The sequence below is a fragment of the Helicoverpa armigera genome, chromosome 1, assembly GCF_030705265.1.
Source record: "Helicoverpa armigera isolate CAAS_96S chromosome 1, ASM3070526v1, whole genome shotgun sequence".
Taxonomy (NCBI): domain Eukaryota; kingdom Metazoa; phylum Arthropoda; class Insecta; order Lepidoptera; family Noctuidae; genus Helicoverpa; species Helicoverpa armigera.
In genome coordinates this window covers 3,630,659-3,653,001 of record NC_087120.1, presented here as the reverse complement: position 1 = coordinate 3,653,001, position 22,343 = coordinate 3,630,659, and the positions used below count along the sequence as shown (strand labels likewise).

General features: G+C 35.9%; 1 protein-coding gene across 3 annotated transcripts in view; it reads right to left on the bottom strand.

Annotated features, from left to right (window-relative positions):
- Positions 1 to 3,975: 3,975 nt before the first annotated feature.
- Positions 3,976 to 22,343, bottom strand: part of LOC110373000 (calcium-binding mitochondrial carrier protein SCaMC-2) — a 51,870-nt gene continuing 33,502 nt past the window's right edge. The window contains exons 1-5 of one of the 3 annotated variants that reach the window (XM_021330078.3): positions 7,283 to 7,509; positions 6,809 to 6,880; positions 6,005 to 6,163; positions 5,265 to 5,844; positions 3,976 to 4,482 (exon numbers count right to left, since the gene is read on the bottom strand). In XM_021330078.3, coding sequence (XP_021185753.3) covers positions 4,298 to 4,482; positions 5,265 to 5,844; positions 6,005 to 6,163; positions 6,809 to 6,880; positions 7,283 to 7,432 — 1,146 coding nt within the window. In that variant the 5' untranslated portion in view covers positions 7,433 to 7,509 and the 3' untranslated portion in view covers positions 3,976 to 4,297. Of the gene's footprint in view, positions 4,483 to 5,264; positions 5,845 to 6,004; positions 6,164 to 6,808; positions 6,881 to 7,282; positions 7,510 to 13,669; positions 14,029 to 22,343 lie in introns of those variants that run through there. The other 2 variants (XM_021330080.3, XM_021330077.3) reach the window with 2 other exon arrangements.

The window sequence follows — 22,343 nt, the reverse complement described above, 5'->3', positions numbered from 1 at the left end:
CTTTATAAGTTAACCCCTTCGTTTGTCCCTTTTGTAACAGAATGTCCTTCCGCTCCCGGTAGTGAGGACGTGTCTGTAGACCCGTTGAACGCCTCCTTTTCTATTAATGAACTCAATGCCGTTCCGGAGTTCGGGACTCGGGACTCCTCACTCTGTGAATGTGGTATAGACGAGGACACGCTTGACCATATCTTTCTTAATTGCCCCTTGAATAATGATCTTTTGATCGTGTCATCACTAAATTAAAAATTCAATACCCAGTAAATGTTCGTCACCTTCTCTTATTCTTCCCTAACCCCTTTAATGGTAAATGCTTTTGTTTTTATTTCTTCTGATAGTATTAAATTGTAACAGTATTTATATATTTCATGAAGATATGATATATAAAGTGTATATAATTACTTATGTAATAAGTTGGTTACTATGTATTTTGTTGCAGGCTCAATATCTTCCACCAGAAAAGCTGAATTTATTATTTTCTTTAATTTATATGTTTTTTTTGTTTCATATATTTTCCCCATGTGTTGCACTCTCTCCATGATTCTCTGGCAGAAATTACCGTTGATTGCCATTAAAAAAAAAAACAAGAATAGAATAATATTTGCCTCGTATTTTCAAAAGGGTTTCGGTTTCGGGTTTGTTAGAAATAAATTACGACATGGATGTGATTTTGTTGTTTATTCAGGTAAATATCATTCAACAGCCAATAATTATTTATTGAAATATATCAACAAAATAATTATATATTTCACAGTAGGTAATATAGAATGAGTTAAATATTAGAGAATAAGGCGTACTGCGGATGTAACAAATCCGTTCTAGATGTAATGGTGTCATTATTAATATTTAAAACACTGGTTTTATTGCACTTGCTTATATCTTATTCCATATAAAACTGTACTATTTTTGTCCTTGTTGGTAGGAACTTCTTTACATTTCATAACAAGTGAGATTTCCACTTATTCATATTATAATAAGATATAAGCGCAACCCATACACATTGCATATTATTGTGCATATGCGATGCGATGACAGCTGTGTATAATATACGTTATACCTACTTATTAATATGGACTTGCGATTTATTAGTAAAAATATTTTGTTAAATGCTTTGTTAAGGTACTTGATTCTCTCTATCTGAAGTATAAAGGTTAACATATTAGCCCCCTCTACATGTTGGCCATCCTGGCTATCAGACAGAGTACCTCTACGGTCTGATACATAAAATACATCAAATGTATTGCATTGCTTCAAATTAGTTTTATTTATTGCTTGGCATTAACGAGCCAACGCATAGATGGGGTATAAATACATTTTACAATTCGTATATCCTCAACAACTATGATGTATAATGTAATTTAGTTAGGGAAAAGGTAAACTAGCAAAACTACTTATAAGCACAATACGAAATTTGTTTCTACCTACCCTAGCTACACAATATTAAGAATCTATAACTAAATTACACCAAAATTGCATTAAGATTCATCGCAAACTACATGTACCTATTGGACTCTTCAACATATTAAAATTGTATAACAATGTATGGGTATAATATAAATAAAATGCTGAACATTATACAATAACTGCCCCTTGTATATATTTCTCATATTGTCCTTTATTTTGTGAAACTGCAAAAATATAAAACATTTAACATTCCTCTTGAAATCTTTTCTAAAATGTTATTCATAAAATATTTTGTCTAAAAGCTTGGAATCCTCAAGCTTATTATATGACTCATATATTTATTGCTCTATAGCTTTTGAGTATTTCTTGACACGTTAACATCTTCACATTTAAGTGTTTATTTTCTATTTAAGGCAATGCATTTTAGTAATTGTGTAATACCACGAAGGATATATTTTTACCATAAAAAAGCAAATATGCACAAGGAGTTACTCGCTTGCTCTAATTCAGAAACATTCAAATCTAATTACAAATTATAGAAGTAGCGCATCTAAATGAGACCAACCTGCTTGGTTTCATGCACATTCTGCACCAATCCCATACCACACCAAACCCATGCAGTTCTGAAGTAACCATTGTTCAATAGTTTATAGATTTCATGACTCCAATCCAACATTACCTTTTCCATGCTATGAAATCATTTTATAGTATGGTGTTATCTAAGGTCTCCCGAAAAGTTGAGAAAAATACGAGTAACCAAATGAAAGTATTAATGTTCAGACAGTTGTATTTAATGCCAATAGAATCTAAAAAGACATTGGTCTAAAATATATTATAAGTCATGGTGAATCTTTTTAGAGTATACATTCAGATCTGACTGAAATGAGATTTATCAAGATACAAACAAACATGCATATTGGAAGTAACCGAGCATTAAAAGTAGTAAGAATAGCACAGATCCTTATTTTTTTTTTATAAATAGTAAACGTGTTTTACCTAGTAGTTTTCTTTTTTAAAATAGCTCACGATAGCATTTCTTAACGGTCTTGTATATATATGTACCTACCTATATAATATTGCTTTATTGACGCTCATATTTATGAACCCTGGGCCGTATTGACTACCAAAACAGGAAATAGGATCACTTTTCAAGTTATGATACAGTTCATGATTGGTATCAGGGTAGTCTGAATCCATTTGGAGATATGAGCAAAGTATCGTGAAAACATCTTCACAGAGAATACAACAGAAATAAGAATTGCACTAGAGAAGCCATCGTGGGCACGCGCTACAAGGCGGTTAACATCAAACACAGCAACCTCCAGTGTCCTAGCTACATTATCAACGTCCCTTGATATCTATCTGAACTACTGGACGTTTCGAATTCGATTCATGCAATGGACGTCGAAATGTAGCCTTCATGGACATGCACGTAGGGTTATACAACACATAAAATTAAGTAATTGTTAACACTGTATATAGGCAAACGGTGGCGGCCTTAATCTTAGAATATTGAACTAATTTGTAATATTTTTAAAATTCTACCTAACACTCAATATGAAGAGAGGAAAAATTTACTAGATTTAATTCTAATACTATGGGGATAATAGGTATTATTAAGAAAGGCAATAGACAATTTCGAAGGCCTACCTATTTAATTAAATTATTAGTTTAGTTTAATAAGTAATTATAACTATGAAAAAAATAATAGTTTTTTTATTATTATGTTCGTTTTGTATTTTTCTTTATAAGCTTAGTTTGTCCATACACTTGTAATAATAATATCTATATTTTATTATTGATGTTATTGAACAGACCATTTAAGGCGAGAATAAGTTTTAATTAGCCTAAACGGTCAGTGAATTGCGCAGTATTATTGTTAGTGTATGGACAAGTCAGTTAAATCGCTTGAAGCAGGTGATTTTGAAGCTGTTTGTTTCTAGCTAGCTACACATTTAAGAATATAGTTAACTTAGAGCGTTAACATGTTTTTAGTGAAGTACCACACAACATGCAGTTAATTAGCCTCAATAAAGTACATTTAACAAAGCTGCGTCGTACGATGTTAAAGGTCACTTTACAATGAGGATTCATTTGTTTCTTTTGCAATAAGATAAGATGACAACAGCATACCAGGCTTACCAAGAAGCTCTACAAGCACGATATAAATCATATGTGACTTAAGATAAAATTGGTGTGTAGCCCCAAACAGACACACCGTTATGGATAATTAAACATGCGTCCTGGTGTTCCCTATGTTCTCAATTCCTTTACGTTCGATTCCATTCGTAGAGACAGCCGTAAGGTATTAATACTTTATCCCAAACTTTTCCCTTATACTAATCACAGCTCGTTCCTTACCTCATGCATTGCTGCTCACATTCCCATACCCATTACAATTCAAAACCGAAACGTTTCATATATTCTACATTCAAGAATAATATTAAGTCTCGTTTTGAAGCAACTGCACTCTCTTGTTTAAAAAGATGATAAAAATACTTTGAAATCAACTCTGACAACCCAAAAAAGAGAGTAAACAAGGTAACTTAAGAGAAAATAAATAAAAATAAATAAAAAAATTACATAATTTATTGTAATCACAGTAAAAGCCAACGACGTGCCGTCGTTGTGTCATTTTTCTCTATTCACGTCAATTTACCGTAAGATGCAACCAATTGCTTCGCTACACAATTACAAGCTTAAATGATTACAATATCCGTTCGAAACAATTAAAATCATTGGAATACGTCACGTATAATAAATAAGACTTAACATGCACGAGAGCTATGTACAACGAAATGCAATTTGCTAATATGCTTAAATTAGAATGTGGTGCGAGTTTGAGCTCGAGCGTTGGGGCGGTTCTGTCGCGAGGCGCGCGCCGGCGACGCGATCACGTCATGTTGACGCCGAGCGAGCGGCTCGCGTACTCGTACACCACGTACGAGATGGACACCGCCGGGATCACCTTGATGAAGTTGGGCGTGATGCCGCGGTACAGGCCCCGCACGCCCTCGCGTTTCACGATCTCGCGGAACACACCGCGCATTGTGGCCTCCGCGCCCGACGATGATTTCTCTGGAAACAACAAACGGACTTGTTACTTATTTAATTGAGGACATTAGGTGCATTGACTGAAAAAAACTGAGTCTAAAACATCAAAAAAATCTGGCATGTTCATTAAGTTACGTTGAAAATAACTACATAACTAACATTTTATCTCAGACCGTTGTCTGCTGTTAGATTATAATATGTGGACAAATTCAGTTCTGAATTCTCTAAATTCACTTGCTGATTGAAATATTAAGGAGCAAGTGAATGTATTTACTGTTATCACACGTAGATAAATTATATGGGGAATTATTAAATGTAGGTGTCGTTCGCGGACAAGGAAGCGCCAACAACACAGTTATCTGTGCGAAGACAGACATGGAGATAACGTTATCAGGTCGCAAGTATCGTTAGGCGAATCAAAGGATATTTGGACTTAATACAGTTTTCATACAAACGAATGGCGAAGACCAATAAAAAATGAAAATAGTTTTAAAATATTAACCACTCTGCACATTTTTTTTGCTTTTAAAAGTATTCAGTCATTTATTTCAAATTGTTCTTAACGGTATAAATCAAATCAGATCTCTACTTGAATGTGATTGGCTGCGATTTGATACAATATGTCGGAGTCAAGTGATGATTGAACGCTACTTGATCCTTCGCGTGTGGCGTCAGATGCAAGTAGGATAATTTTATTGCATTGCTTAAACGCGTCAGAAGATTCAAATTACGTTGGACATTTTGGAAATCGTATGACATCTTACAATAGTTCAGAATGTCCTTATAATCTGATCAGTATGGCTTACCTTGAGCTTGCAATCGCGTCCGGACCAGCGCGAGAGGGTAGGAGCAGACCTGGCCGAGCGTGCAAGAAGTGCTGCCACACGCCAGCAGCAGCAACATCCCCGGCTGCTCATTGTGTGCCTGGTATTTGCTTATGTACTTCTTCTTTAGAGTCTCGTAAACGGCAAGATCTATCCCAGCGTACGGCACTATGCCCAAAATATTTGGAATGTATCCTTTGTAGAAACACTTCAGCCCTTCCCTGTAATATATTTTTTTTGCCGCATCCATTATCCCACGGTACTGACCAGTCTTCCTTAATGCTAATCTTGTTTTCAACACCTCTAATGGATAGATCACAGTTTGCGCCATTGCGCCAGCCGTGGCGCCTGCTACGAAACGCTCATGTATTTCCAACGGATGGTTGGCTTTCCTATCACCTTTTATTAGTCTCTTCACTTGTTCATATGCGGCAAACTTTAGCGCAGATTCTGGAGCGATTTTAATAACATTTATTCCATTCCCTCGCCATAAACCTCTTACGCCTCCTTCGGTGATCATTCTTGCTAAACATCCACTCATATTTTCTCTGATTGGGTTAACCTGAAATGTATAAGATTTGAAATAAGAATCATTTTACGCATGCGGCGAAATTGAAGGCACCTACTTAAATATCTATCAAGAATTTAGACTTTTTTCAATAAATCAATTCAATCACTAAATTGGCTCTTTCTGTATGAATAAACAATGTGTACATACAAACCTGTAGGAATACTTTTAGTCGGTCTAGTGGCGCCGTACAGGTTCGGCTGACTGCGCCTGCAATGCCCCCGGCTAGTAGATGGCGCCACCATTTACCCGTTTGCAACTCGCTCTGGGTAAAGTCATCAGGCACATTCATGTCCTCGCCAATGTCCAAGTACTGGAAAAAAACATAATTGACCAATCAAAACATTGCTCATTAGTACACAAAAGTCAGACCAGTAACTAGAACGGGTCCACATTAAGTAAATGTAAAAAAAAAAACTGGAATTCAAGTAGCCCGAGAATGGCTTGGATAGTTTCGCATCGCATCTTTGGACTATAATCATTCTTCTACAGTCTGTGGCGGTGCATAATTAGTGTAGAAAGTTCTCATGAGCAAAATGCTAACTAATATGAGTTTTATTTTGTACGAGGATATGTAGATCTACAAATGGTTCAAACAAGTACAATGCTGTTCTAGAGCTTAAAGAAAGATAAGGGTACTAACACTTCGCACTGTCTGGAAACGTACTAAAAATGAACAACGTTATCAAGTGATACATATCTGCTAATATAATGTGAAATTAAACTCTAATGGCCTTACTACAAAAACTTTAAACACTGTTTTACACTTGTCTAAAAAATCTGGCTCCAAAATGAACCATATGTCAACGTCATAATTTGACATTTTTTTAGACAAGTCTTAAACTGACGTTAAAAAGTTTTTGTGGTAAGACGGTAAATGATTGCTATACCTACACTATCTAGAATCCATGATGAATGACTCATAAGCTATGTCATAGTATCAATGACGATATTACACTGGTGGGGGTTCTTCATCTTCTTTTTTTTTATTCTTAACCCATATCTTGGTCTTATATTTAAGTTGATCCGCCTGTCGTAATAATGCTAGTGTCAATTTATTGTGAGTAAATACATAGACATTGTTATTGAGCAGCTAAGTTACGGACATGACATTCAATGGGTACCTACGTCACAATATTAACAGAGATAGTACTGGATAATTGAGATTTAAAGTTTTTACTTATCATAAAAAGCATTGCAGGGTTCTAACCACCTATTGAATGTCACAATTTTATTAGTTTTAGAGAGGTTTATGGTTTCATCAGTGGGTAAGTTTTTCAATTCATTAAGTAAATTAGCAAGATCTGTTGTATTAAACTTTTACAGATAGTTTTTAAACAAAAAGTCGCATCAAGATTGTTGATGTTTACTAAGTCCCTACGCAAATGGAATATAGCTTGTTCAGCTAAGTTTTTTAACAATCAGTAATTACCGATGCATTTTTGAAGTGGCACAGCGTCTTAGGATTCCAATCCAAGGTGAGTATAATAAAGGTGAGGTAAAGTTTCCAATACACCGTGTTACTCTTGTGTAAGCCTGTATAGACGAAAAATTTTAACATTTGCTGTGTCGTGTTGTTCATCTTCGAAATAATTTACTGCCAGAGTCGCAAATTAAACATTTTGGATTGGTTTTTTATCGAAGTAGAGCGACTGACAGTTCCGTTACGTCAAAATGTCAAATTACTGTGACATTATTCCTTTTCTTTTTTGAAAGGTAACAAGGTTTTATATCCTACTTTTATGATTATTGATGCGCCTGGCCACGAGTTGAGTTACATGCTTTTTATGTAGTGAAAGGATAGCAAATAAGTACACATGTTCATAATTAATTGATTTTTTGCCAAATTTTAATTAAGGTGAATTCATATTATTGTATTTTTTTTTCTATTGAAGCCAATATCCGGATCCGGTTTCATAAATAAGTACAGTCATTCAAACGAATAGTTTTTTTTCGAGTAGGTGAGAGAGCTAGAGAAAGTTGCAAAGCGGATTCCTCCTACGCCTAAGCTAATTTAGTATACGTTAAAATTAAATTTAAACAGATATAAAAATTACATCCGGTTAGTGACTACATTAAAATATTTGCTTCGTGTCTATAACATGGGTATTTGACATAAATCCGTCAACGCGTCAAATGTTAGCGCACCCACTGACCTACAAAATTATCGCCTAGACCTACACGGTCTCAACGACCGACGACACTCAACTAAGAACTCATTGATCAATCACGGTGCGAGTCTTAGGAATTATGCGGCATAGCTGAGCGGTAGCTCATTATAGAGACTTCATAATGTTCACAATTATAAACGAGTTCTGTTGTCCAAGAAATTGTTTTGCAAAAAGGGTAATTTAATTTTTAAAGTTTTAGTTATAAGGTGGCTGTCTCTACTATTCATTATTTTAACTTAGATTTTTCTTTAAAAGGCAAGAAGTATCTGATTAATTATATTGAAACTGTGGGTTTGGTAGGTAAATAGTGTCAAGGGTATCGCTCAGTGGGCTTGCATTCGGTACTCATTGCTTAGCTCCGGTATGCACAAGGTTAAAGATAAATTAACTTTTTTAAATGTTGCATTGAACACTCCTTATAACGGTGATGTTCAATGAAATCGAGCTTTAACTGTGATAGTTATTTTTTTCTAAAAACACTCATAATGGCGTTCTGATCCATTTTTTGATGTCTTTGGAAAGTAATCATCATAGAAAAATTACAATAAATTATTTGAGAATACCTATAGTAATTTTATGATAACAATCCATTGTACCGGGTGGTACAATTTTTCTCACCTTTATTAGGCTGACCTTCCGATTTAGTTTTTTAGGTAACGCGGTCAAAGTCATATCTAACGCTTGCGCAATCAATACACGATTGATGACGCCCACACTGCTTTATGAAGACATAAAAATATGGGTATCTGGATAAGAACTACTTGAAATAATGAGTATTAGCGCGTAAGAACGAAGAATTAATTTAATTTGGCACTAAACTTGGTATCGCCAGGCAGTGCAGTCGAGGAAGAGGCGTCACTTCAAGGGTATGTTAAGAAAGGCACGGGCCTCCGGCCGGCCTTGCGGCATCAAACGTAAGACAAGAGAATGTCTTATTACTGAGTATCTACTTGCACTAAAACTTCTACAGATGTTTTGTAGATCTCGGAAGGAGTTGGGACGTAGGCCGACTGTATAAGTAGTTAGTACATACGTTTTCGGTAATCGTAATGCCACTGTATTACGGATTTTATGGCATTTAGTGTTTATTATAATTCATTGATATTAACAGGTTGGCAGACCAGTTCTGCTAAGCAGTCAGGTCAAAACTTTGTGGGAACTAGTTCCGTCAGTCTTTGAAGACTTCATTTCAATAAAGCTGTTGCTATGTGACTAAACGTTCTTGGTAGAAACATCTCGAGATGACCACTGACTTGAAACCGGTAATCTGACTTCCCAGAAAACGTAGCTCCTAGAAACTAAAGAATCAATGTCCTCAATTATTTCGAACAGGTAATAATACGAAGGTCATGCTGGCACATAGCTATGTCATTTTGAATATAAAATGTATGTTTAAAATGCTACATTATTAAAAGGTGGCATTTAAAACCCGAAAAAGAGTGATTTTTATCATCATTAGTCATGCTATTTCGATATAATAATGTATAAAATATCGGCAGCAACAGATCAGTTCGCCGAAACCGACGTTTTACCTTATCTGTCCGGAAAATACGAATCAAAGTACGATAATGGAACATTCGCGAATTCCACAGCGATACGGTCTGAGGTGAAGAAAACTATCACTGTAGGTAATACGGTGATACTACGTAGCGTAGTAAATTGTTCTTTGAGTTACGTAATCGTCAGCTGTTACGTTATGTCGTGTTAATTTATAGCGAGTCTCGCGCGTGCCACGTGGTTCAGTGTCACGGTGCTATGTCATGATCTAAATAGATTTTCAGACTCCAGTGTAGTGAGTAGGGTCAATAACATTTGCCAGCAGACAGTATTATGTTTGAATTACAGGCAGGTGTGTTTTCTCAGTGGAAATGATAAACGTAACTAACGATAAAAATAATTAATATTATGTAGATAGAGAACTAACTTTAGGCCGCAGTTTCATCAACCAGGAGGTTGAGAGGGGACTACTTCCCGCATATGGATATAAGACATGTTATTTTGAAGCTATATTATTGCTATAATACATCCTTACAAACTTTTACACTTATGATATTAGTAGAATATGCTTATTTAATATCGACGAATATACAAATAACTTAAATATGCCATCGCGATTAGTTGGTTATATCTATATCTAACGTAGACAGACGCTGTTAGTGATAATAAATATAGGTTAGGTAAGCCTGAACCAGCACAGATTGTGGATTTTTTTGTCGCGTTCACATAATATTACGTATAATGTAGGACGCGGCCAAAAATTAGTTGCAAGTCTATCAGAATGTATAATATTGGATAGAGAACAGCAAGATAGATTGATTAATGTTGGGTTGGTGTTTTTACAGACAAGCTAGATAATTGTGACTTCAATAGAAGTGCCGGTAAAATATTAATCATCAATGTGAATCAATGTATATTTATGAATAACATGGTGATTAATTTAACGCTTTGTAGTTACATACTTGTCATATAAAAAAATAAGAATATTATAAAGGTATGCGGTGACTGAGTCGTAGCTGCAAAGCACGCGCGACTCGCGTGCATTGATGTCGTGGTGATGGAAAGTGGACAACTACCTTAACAATGATCTTTGGCCTTACTAATAGACTAAAATCCACTTAAACGACTTTCCGGGTATTGTTTATTACTGGTATTAATATACTTAAGGTTAATTGCATCGAGTTACATTCTATCATCAGCTTTATGATTTCAAGTTAATCAGTATTTGTGTACGTAACTAAATGTTTACTTGGTTTTGTTTTTTGTATACCAACGCCTACATTACGTCAGTGTATAAACATTCAAGAGGGATGTGTCCCAATTTCAGACAAAAAAAGAAGTTAAAAATATACAGCAGACTAGACCTTGATGATTTTAAAAATAGATGAAAATTTTGCCTCGAGTGTCGACGCAAAAATCTGTCATACGTAGAGCGTAACATATAACGTACGTAGGTATAGTTGTACAAATGTCTACTGTGCTGAAGTAGTTTGTGCAAAAATGGCGAACAGGAAAGTGTGAATCACAGAGATAAGGATGTGTCCTACAATATATTATCAGGATTTCCCCGACGTGTTTAATGAATGTCATTTGGCGCCTTACTCGGACGAGTGACGCAATATTTGCCGCAATTTTATATGCGCGCGCGCCGATTACGTTTTAACGCTCTATACATGTACCAATTGGATTCCAACAAATGTTTTCAAATACGATTTATTAGTGGGAATGCCGACTTTAAGTTACGATATGTTACTTTTTATTTGAAAGAGAAACATAAACTACAGAAGTAGGTACCAGGTCTTTTCAAGTGTACCTATCCGCTACCATTAACTGGATACCTCATTTACGCTACAGTACCTGCACTTAATTGAAAAATAAATATTAACTGATACAACGACACAGAAATATGCGCCAGGCGCTTATTTAGTTTCTCCACTTTCCTTTCACCTAATTAAAATGCTTATTGATTGACAAATATCTTTCACCAATCACTGCCGTCGCAAAGTATGTACGAACCTATTAAAGTGTAGCTTTATTTTTTTTTAATAAGTAGAAAGTAATTTTTAATTATAATTTTACAGGCATGAGCTTAAAAATAATTATGAATATAGCTTCTCTAGTTTCTGATATTTCGCTACAATTCAATTCGAAAACCAGTAAACCCACTAGCAACCCACCCATCAATAATAATAGGAAAATTCTGCAATCTGGATGATGTAATGTAAAATAACTACGATATGAATAATAAACTTATTATATACTGTAAGTGATACTAACGAACTAATGATAACAACTGTGTACTCAGAGCGAAGTTATTTTTTTATGGTCTGTAAATTTGACTTTTCAAACTGTTGGAATATTAGTCTTTGTTGCATTCATACTCTGATAAATACTTTTGTTAGCTTTATTAAATAAGTAATATGTTACTAATACAAGATTGTAAACTGTCCAATTATATACATTGTATATTGTTTAGCTGTTTCAATATAGGTATTTTATAGATATGTCCTCGATTCATAGTTTATATATACTTATCGTCACATCCTGGTGACGTTGCAGTCGATAAAGAATTTCAATTTCTATTCGCGTGTCTTGAATAAATAAATCGATGTAACCTCTATATGAATATAGTAGAACTGTCGTGTGCACTGATGCAAACGGTAACAATTCGAATTGTTAGTTAAATTGTATGTATCAATTAAATAGTACATAGAATTACTAGTGAATGTAGGTATTCGAGTATTTTATTTATTTTATACAATTCACAATCGTTTACGGTACCTGTTGCATTATTTAGGGCATGCGTTTTGGCGTTGAAATAATTCTAAAGTTAACGGTATTTGTCATTCGCTGAGGCAGACTGAATTAATGACCTACAATACAAAGCAGTTATTAGCACTTTCATTTATTGTGCGATTCAAACTTTGTCTTTGATTGCATCTGTAAGAATAATATTCATGAACAATACGAGCTAAGTTATGAGTACATAAGACAACAAAAAGTGATGATAAGGAAAAATCAAGAAAAGACTGGCTGACTAAGAAGGAAAATTCACTTAAAACACTATTGACCTGCTCAATAAAAAATCTACAATTCAAGAAATTCGCATAGCATGACAAAGCAGAGCTCATGAATATGTGGGTGTGTCAAAAACGCTTAAGCAAGTTTCTATAAGGATAAAATTCTTTTCAAAAGTGCACTATCATTCTATAAAGTGCGTTGAAGTCAACGTTTTATCAAATTGACTTCACGATAATGATTGTGGCAATCATATGAAAGTGTGGTTTTTAACATCAAATGAAATGTAGAAAAGAAGAAGCAAAGGAAATGTAATGATGATGATAGAGATCATAAGCGCGTAGTAGAATTCAACCTGACACAGTTGAACATTCACATAGAAAAGTGAAAGTAGGACAGTCATCAAGGAAAGTTCATCAAAATTCGCGAATTCGCGTTGCGAAACCCATGTCCAGACGCCCAGCATGGAATGTGTTAATTTAAAAGTTATCTTGAGTACTTATACATTAATAAAATTTATAAACATAGTGAATTATCACTAAAGTAAAGATAATTCTGGAAAGAATTTCAGAATGAACTACATTCAATGCCCACGCATGCCCTTTGTTGCCTAGGCAACGTAAATGCCACGCTTTCAAGGTTAATGTTCAAATTAACATTTTGGTAAGGTAGTAGACTACCCACTACACACAATTTATTATTAGGTACTCGATATTACATGAGTCATTCTAATCAGTTAATTATAGCAAAAGAGAAAAACCCATGTTGGAACTTCATTATAACCAAAACTTCACGCCGTGACACGTGTTTCCCGCTTTATGCCGTTAATGGATATTCCCGGACGCATACGCCGCGTGCGACAGAGACAACATGCTTTCCAAATAGCGGTACAATATGAATTATTTCTGAACTTTTGAAAGCGTTCCAATTTGCTATACTACTTATATAAAATCAAGAATGGCTAGTCTAGATCGTACCTTTAATAGCCATTCCCAAGCGTCACCGTAAGACTCCATATCCATTTTAGCGAAAGTCAAAGAAGAAACTATGGACCCGTTCTCAATGCAAAGTATTTAGTGACTGGCAACGAGTCGCCAGCTGTCCTAGCTAACCCGAATTTAGAATGCAATTACCTTTGCCAAACATCGTCGAAAGACGATCAGGAAATCCTCGAAGACATCGCCGGTGGTCACAGTCAACTCCTCCAACTCCAGAGACATTTTATCTAGTTTACGGTATTGTAAATAAGATAAATAAAATTAAACTATTTAAAATTAGGATCACAGACGATTTTTTTCTTTGGAACTATATCAGATCGTATATACAAAATTCGAGTGTGCGTATGGCTGGGGCGATAACGATCACGCGTCTAAGTCGACCAACGCACAGCCTCACACTGAGCGGCCGGCGTGAACCGCACGACGAACGATATGGTTTCGTCATTGTGAACGGGCAGAAAACCGCGTGCCACCGGTTTAGTGTGGCCGACGAATAACGAGCCACCGATACCACGATTTCATTCGAACGCTTGCCTTGTCGCTAGAGGGGACGGATAGCGTAGAGAATTCTTCAAAGGTTCAGATACAGTGGTACGGGTAAAAAACAGCTGATAATGAAGGCGCGTTCAGGTCGATATACAAGTTCACTGGGGGCTCGCCCCATACGTATTGCAATTTGCGATAGGACAGGGTGCTACGTTGCTGGTTACCAACTCTACCTCGCGTTGGTATTCTCATATTCTGTCTCTGAACACATGAAGGTGATAGTGATCACGGAAATTAGACCAGGGGCCCGATTCTCCTAATTTTACTTAAGCAACATACGATTCACGTTCGACTCGATTCGACTGAAATCCAATCCCGACTCGATTACGATTGAAGCGTATGTGGCATTCCGCTATTTTTTCTTTGAAATAAACGTTTTCATCCTTTTCTGTCATTCAATAATGAATCATTTTGTCTGCAAATGATTTACGATTGCAAAATGATTGTACAGCAAACTACCGTTAACCGTATCCGTATCCGTATAGACCAAAATCACCAAAAAGCAGTCAAAAACCAATCGCACACCAATCAAATGTCAATCGAATACGATTGGTCTTTTATTAGTAGCAGAATGCCCGATATGGTTAAAACTGCTATTGCGATCATATTGAGATTCGATGTCTACTCGATTTTGACATTATTAACTTAGGAGAATCGGGCCCCTGAACTTTCCTGATTATAGTAAGTTGAGAGAGAATGCCAGTCATTTGAACCTACAATCGTGCAATCATGTAGAATTGGATTAGAATTGTGGATTTCTAAATTCCCAAAAACTGCTAGTTTACAACGTAAGTTTTTTGCGGTTTTACCAAAGTCAAGTCATTTATTTCATTTAGGGCATTACAAGCACTTATGAATGTCAAAAATTACACAAGGGAACAAAATAAGACTTTTTTTTTGTTGCATGAAATTTTATGACTTTTGTTTACTAATTCGAGGTCGCTGATTTCAAATCTACCCACATTTTTTTTCTAACAGCTTTAGTTTTTGAGATACAGCTATTGACCGTATTTTCGAACTAGTTACACTTAAATTTCATAAAACAGAGCATTTTATTTAAAAAATATATAATTTTTACTATTTCTATGTTGCAAAATAATTGTAAAAATGATACTAACCATTTTTGTAATATTTGTGGTGAATATACATTTAAAGACTGTAGACTAAGCGTGTCGGAGTTCTTGAAACGGGTGTACTTTGAGTTCTTTGGATTTTCTTTGGACACCTGCGACAGGTTCCTGTACTGGGTGTCTAAAATGGTATGCAAAACATGCGTCGAGTCTTTAAGGTTATGGAAAAATAAGAAAACCCCATTCAAGACCCCATTTCAAGTAACAAACACCGATGATCTGGCGAGAACCCTCGAATCATTAGGTAGTTTTTCTGCGTGGTTGATATGAAAGGTATTAACAAAAAAAAACGGTCCAAATGGATTTACCCTAACTTGTTATCTACTACTTTACCTTAATAAAGGTGCTACTACCTTTGCACATCAAACTAGGGCTCATGAAACAATTTGTAAAAGCTCTGAACAAAAATGCTCAATACATATCTAAAAAGTCCCATAATTTGAGTATAGAGAAACTAAAAGCCGGAATGTCTGATGGTCCACAAATAAGGTGGTTGATGTAAGTGTAAGTTTCATAATTACATGACCGACATCGAAAAAAATGCCTGAAACGAATTCATTTGTATTGCACAAACATTTCTATGAAACAAAAAGGATGAAAGCTTATTCAAATCACTTTAAACAGATGTTGTCGGCTTGGTTCTAATACGAGCATCAAGGTATACTTCCTCCTTAGCCATTTCGACCATTTCCCTGAAAATCTATGTGATCTCAGTGAAGAACAAGGTGAACGGTTCCATCAAGATATTCGGACTATGGAAAAGCGGTCCCAGGGTCATTGGAATGCCAACATGATGGCGAACTACTGTTGCAGCATTAAAGACAGCCCTAGTGAACCGAATCAAGCTAGAAAATCTTATAAAAGAAAGTTTTTTGATGCTTAATTATTGTTCTTCTGCTGCTTTTTGTTAATAAAATTGTGTTTTCTTGAAAATCACGTTTTGTTGATATCTCAAAAACTAAAGCTGATACAGAAATTCTGACTTCAGATCTTCAATTAGCAGCCCAAAAATATACAATATTAGTAGTAATATTTCATGCAACAAAAATCTTGTTCCCTTGTGTTATTAATAAAGTTGATTCTAGTTATACTTTAAGAAATATTCTGTAAGAACTCGTTGGTCTCATTTTGGACCGCTGTACGCTTAATTTCATCCTTCCGTTTTAAGGTCTTCCCATTCTTTATTTTGTCCGCAGGATGTTATCTTGTAGGCGTGCTATGTGTCCGGCCCACTTCCATTGCTTTCCATTCCATTAACTCAAAGGCTTGTGCTGAACCGTCTGAGGCTTTTTTATATTGCGTATATTCGTGTATCTTATTAACTTATTTATTATTTCTATGTTTAGCGTACTCCGCTCCGTTCCTCGTTGACCAGTAATAATTTTATTCATGGTGGTTTTGTTAAATTTCTAGAACATTATCAACCTACACATTCTGTTGCTTTCCTTCAAGTGCTGCTGTACCAGATTTCTCTCCACGAAACTAACTCGTGGGTTAAAACTACATCCTAATGAGTGTTTAGATTTGGATTGAGTGACGGTAAAGCAGGAACTTTAGGCGAAGTCCCAAGAAGAATCGCATAATCGCATCGCTAATTTAAAAGGAAGGTCTTTTGTGGAAACAATGTTACATTATCTTTTAACGTCACCTGTAAAACTGATTTATCGGAACCTTGACACGTGTTGATAATAACATGACGAAGATTTGACGTCACGTCAGCTGTCCCGAAGTACTTATTTACAGGCCAGTTAGTGCTGTGGTATTTACTTACGTTTTAACATTATGTTTTCAGGTTAACAATGAACAATAAATAATGCAAGTTAAAATAGGACATAAGAAAGTAGCTTCTGCTGTTTTGGGGATTTTCGTTGAAGTGTTTGATTTTGGTGGTAGTAGTAGGTAGAAAGTGCCTAGAGATAAACTTTGTCTTGCCATGAAGTGGAATTTATTTAATACGTATTTTTTAGCATTACAATTATGCAATGAAAAGAAAATCAACTTCAGCTTACTCCACTAGCCTATATTATGCTGTGTTCCAATTTAATAAAGTTTACCAACATTTTAGCCGAAATATCAAATTAAAGCGTTTCACACGCAGAGACCTTTCGAAGCAAGACTTAGTTAATGCTGTGGACGGAAATGGCCCTAGAAAATACGGCTGTACATTACACTGCTTAAAATAATAAATGCCCTAAATTGAGACTACAAATTAAAATTAGATTCTGTTTCAACGAAAGCTAAACAGAACGCCTTGAGGTAGGCATCCAAAATGAAAATAAATGTAGTTGCTACGCGGAAGCTATATGCTAGGTGTAATGTGAGCCAAACTAATAGTTAAAAAATGGCTGAAATCGGGTGAAGCAGGAACAGCTTTGAGCTGGCAATAAACCAATAAGGTCAAAAAATTGGTGACACGAGAGTCACCGACAGAATATTAATAGAAAAACAAATATAACATATTTTCATAACGATGAAGACAGAGTAGCTCAGAAATGAAAAGTGACTAAGATTACAACAGGAAAGAATGTTTGGCAATTTTACAATATTTCACCGCAAGGTTGATTCGCAGTGTTTTCTTGTGACGTAATTATTGTTTTTCAATTTTCAACGATAACTCGTCGGGAAGTCGTTACAAATGTTTACGTCGGCGTGGAAAACGGAACTGAGACATTTTTTTGTTGTGTCACTTTTTATGTTGTGATCATGTCATTTGACGTAGTTTTTGTTTATAAAAGCAGTGCTGATGATATGAAATTACCTGCACTTTTTCTTGACCAACTTTTTGGTGGACTTATGAAATTACTTGTTTTTGATCAAGATTTTTCAGAGTTCTAAGAGGAATTAATTACCTTACCTAAACTTTAAACAACTGTCTCAATTGCGTTTATAGAATATTTTTTACCATATACAATGAATATTAGATCATATCAAAGGAGTACTGAATAATTGCATCCCTCATTAAAATCACAACTGTTTTTTTTACTCATAGTGTGCTAACTATGAAGTCATTAATTGCTGCCTGATTTATGAATTCATGACCGAGTTGGTGAACATTTCACGACCAGTCCACCATCACCGCCATTCTCTCACATTGCAAGTTACTTAAACATCATAAGAGTACTAACTACTGTAAACATTATTCAACTGGATCTGTACTGAGCTGGAAAATACGTCACTTCTAATTGTTTAGTAGAAAGACTGAGTGTTGATATTTCGTTACTTGGAACTGTGTAAGCATTGTTTTATAATGATAGGCTTAATCTCTTCCGCTTAACCGTGTTTAAACACTCGGTTCATACAGACATCAGTCTTGTGTTAAAATAAGCTTATTGTTAGGCTTGATAAAACAATAGTTTGGTCTAGCCTACTCTCTGAGTACAAGGCGTTGATAGAGTGAGATCAGATGTCAGTTTATTTTGAGAAAATACTGCACTGAACAAGTAGGTTCTACACACGTACAAGATGTAGTCCATGTGTCAAAACAATTTCGTATCCGATACTCGTGATGCCATTGGCAATGACATTCTACGTATGTTTTTACGAGCACATTTTGATTTGCCTAAATTAAAGGATCTGAGCTTGAATTGTTCTTATCATTTATCGGAAATCAGTATCTAAATCCGTAGCTGTCTGCATGAAGTGTGACCGATGTGTTTTTATGTATCCCAGTGATAAAGCATACATCGGAGTTTTCTAGAAAAATCTGCGTACGAGTGAATTAAATGAGCTTCTGCATGAGCGAATGCTGTGACCTAATTCGATCTCACATATAACCTCATCTACAGTTTGGTACAGAGCTCTCGGTAGACGAAAAACCACTGAAAACTAGGTTATATGTGTTATACAGGAGCTTTCAAGTTAGTCAACTAACTGTGGTTTGTGTGGTGTGCACACAACCCAAATAGCATTAAATTACAGGAGCAATAGTTGAGGAACGATATTCATCATTTAACTATAAAGCGCTTTACTTTTTAACTTTGATTTAAGGTTTGCTTTTCATTCCATAACTTATTCATTTTCAAAAGCTTTTGATACTAAAATTGAGACAGAATATCTACATAAGTTAGCTAAGTTCACAAATGGAAATGAACTGTTATTTTTATACTTTTCTGTGAAACTTTTCATACACTTTAACTGTCCACGAGATAAGCCTGGAATTCGCCTGTATTTTTATTTTAACGTCAGCACGGCATTATTTTTAGTCTAGACTATTTTTGAAGATAATGGATGCTTTTAGCGTATCCTTGAGTGTATTAAGTGTAACATTATATCTTTGCTGTGAACAGGTACGAGAATGGAGGACTCAAGATAGCAATTTCGTTGCGAGTGCGAAAACTTTCTGCGATAGCCAGTACTGGAATATTTTTACTGGAAAAATTCACTTTATGTTGTTGTCTCTGTGATGTCGGAAGAATACAATTTTGTCAGAGATCTCGCTCGCATATTGCATTTTGATCCTGAGGCGTTGCACGAGACTGGACACCAGTTGATTCTATTCGAAGGTAGGTATATGGACTTTCGAGATTTTTCTCGAAGTTATCTTGCTAGTGGTTGTATTTCATTGTAAGTAAGGAGAAAGATAGACCGATCCCAGGTTTTATTGCGGGTCTAATCTATTAAGGGAAAAATTAATATAATCTGGAATCAGTTAAATATAAAAGATGGACTCAACTTTTCAAAAAGGCAAGGTGTACTCCATATTCTAAATGCAAGGTAAAGTTGTGCATCAAACAACCCAAAAGTTTGTTTCAGTCATTAGTACTAATTACTCAAAACACCCACTACTTTGTAATCAGTAATTAAATAAGGCACGTGTCGTTGACACTTCAGATAAGCCATAAAGTCAAACGCAAACTCTATTGCTTCAATAAACTTGCAATAAAGTGTATTACAATATTGCTTCAATATTATGTAGTACAATTTCAAAGGTTTTGAAATAAGTAACTATTATAATCACTTGCTTTGTTGCAACAGGTGATTCTTGTAATTGGATGATATTTTGTTTAAGGGAGTGTAATTTTAAATGCAAGTGTCGGAATTACTTATTAATTGCACCATGGTTAATGTTTCTCACATGTACAATTATAGCCTTCAGATTATTTTCGTTACTATTGCGTTAAGATATCGAAGACTTATTCACGTTTAAAATGTCTGACACAATCGCAAAGAATGAGGAAACAAAACACGTTTGATTCACAGCTTATCTTTATGCAGTACATTCCACAAAAACATTGGTCCCGAATTTTTCCAATAGATTAGAATTTTCCATGAAGATAGGGGTGAGTCTATGACGCACACACAGTTGTGTTACCCGAGTCCACCCCTATGTACATTCGTCTATCGTCCCTATCAACAACTTTACGTTCATATCAACAACGTTCTTTGATCCTTTATCAAGTGTAGTGTAATTAAGAAAGGTGAAAGATGATAAGTAGATAACATGTGTATTTACAACACTAAGCTGTCATTTATATCGAGCTGCTGACTGAGCAAAAATTAATAGTGGAAAAAGTTGTGTATACTAATATAGAGTCCACTTTTATACAGTTAGCTAGACTAACGGCAGTCGGCAGCACAACAGTATCAGTTAAATCCTTCCTGAGATTCTGTTGCATGAATAATGCAATGTTAAGTCCTACACAAACGTATATGTTGAAACCAACTAAATCCGACTTAGTGCTGACCAAATCCGGATCAAACTTTACCAGACATAATGGGCTATTGCGTCCGCATTTACGAATCAATCTTAATGGTATTTAAGTCTTGTATTGTGGTTGCAGTCGGATTCATCATTGTTATTATCAGCCTAGCCTATTTATTGTTTCTCCACTGTGAAACCTAGATCCCACGTTAACAATATTTCGTTTGATCTTCAGCTTGACTTATGCAACCACTCCGATTTTTCGCAGTGCCAAATACGTTTACCTATTCGCGAACCGTTTGACAAAAACGTCCTCTGTTAAAATCCTGGCATTGTCAAACAACACCGTTTTGTTAACAAAAAGTAGAAAATGTCATATGTGGACATTTGACGCTTGGAAACTTTTGTGTTCCAAGTGTATATTCTCTGTGTGAATGTAAAACGATTGAGCACCTATTGTATGGTTTCTTGATAAACTCGACATTATTAATTACGCGATGTGACCTCACTGACATTTTATCACTAGATGAACTTAAAATTTACTTCACGACGCTTTGGAGCGGCTTTTGCTTAAACACAAAGAATTTCTAACTGCTTAGTGCTGTACCAATGTATTATAACGTGGATTCTATTTTCGAGATGCACGCACATCTTTCTATTTGTCACAGTAACATTATGTATTATAGAAGCATATGAGTCAAAATGCAAAACCATTAAATCTTCATCACATTGTATCCATAATATAATCACATCTATAACCTTGAGGAGAAAGGTATACCAGGGAAGTATGTGCAGTTGATCCGAGCGATGTACGGCAGATGCCGTACAGAAGTCCGGTCCGCAGCGGGCACTACCACCAGCTTCAGTGTAGGTGTTGGCTTACATCAGGGGTCGGCCCTCAGCCCGTATCTCTTCCTGCTTGTAATGGACGCGCTTACGGCAGATATACGGGAGGAGGCACCCTGGTGTATGCTTTTCGCCGATGACATTGTTCTGGTGGGGGAGAGTGGGCCAGAGGTCCAGAGTAGACTGGAGGCATGGCGGCTGAGACTGGAGACAGTGGGTTTAAAGGTCAGCAGGAGTAAAACCGAATACCTTCATTGTGATTTTGGCGGTATTTCGGGACCCATGACCATAACCCTAGCCGGCATGCCCCTACCAGTTTGCTCCGACTTCCGGTACCTTGGTTCACTCGTCCAAAGTGACGGTGAGGTGAACAGGGACGTTACGCATCGGATCAATACTGGATGGATGAAGTGGCGACAGGTAACTAGCGCTATTTGTGACCCGCGGATGCCCCTCAAACTGAAGGGCAAAATTTACAAATCCGTCATTAGACCTGTCGTCCTGTATGGATCGGAGTGTTGGGCATTGAAAAAGAGGGACGAGAAGAGAGTGCATGTAACAGAAATGAGAATGCTGAGATGGATGTGTGGTGTTACAAGAATGGATAAAGTGAGGAATGATTACATTAGAGGAAGTCTGAAAGTAG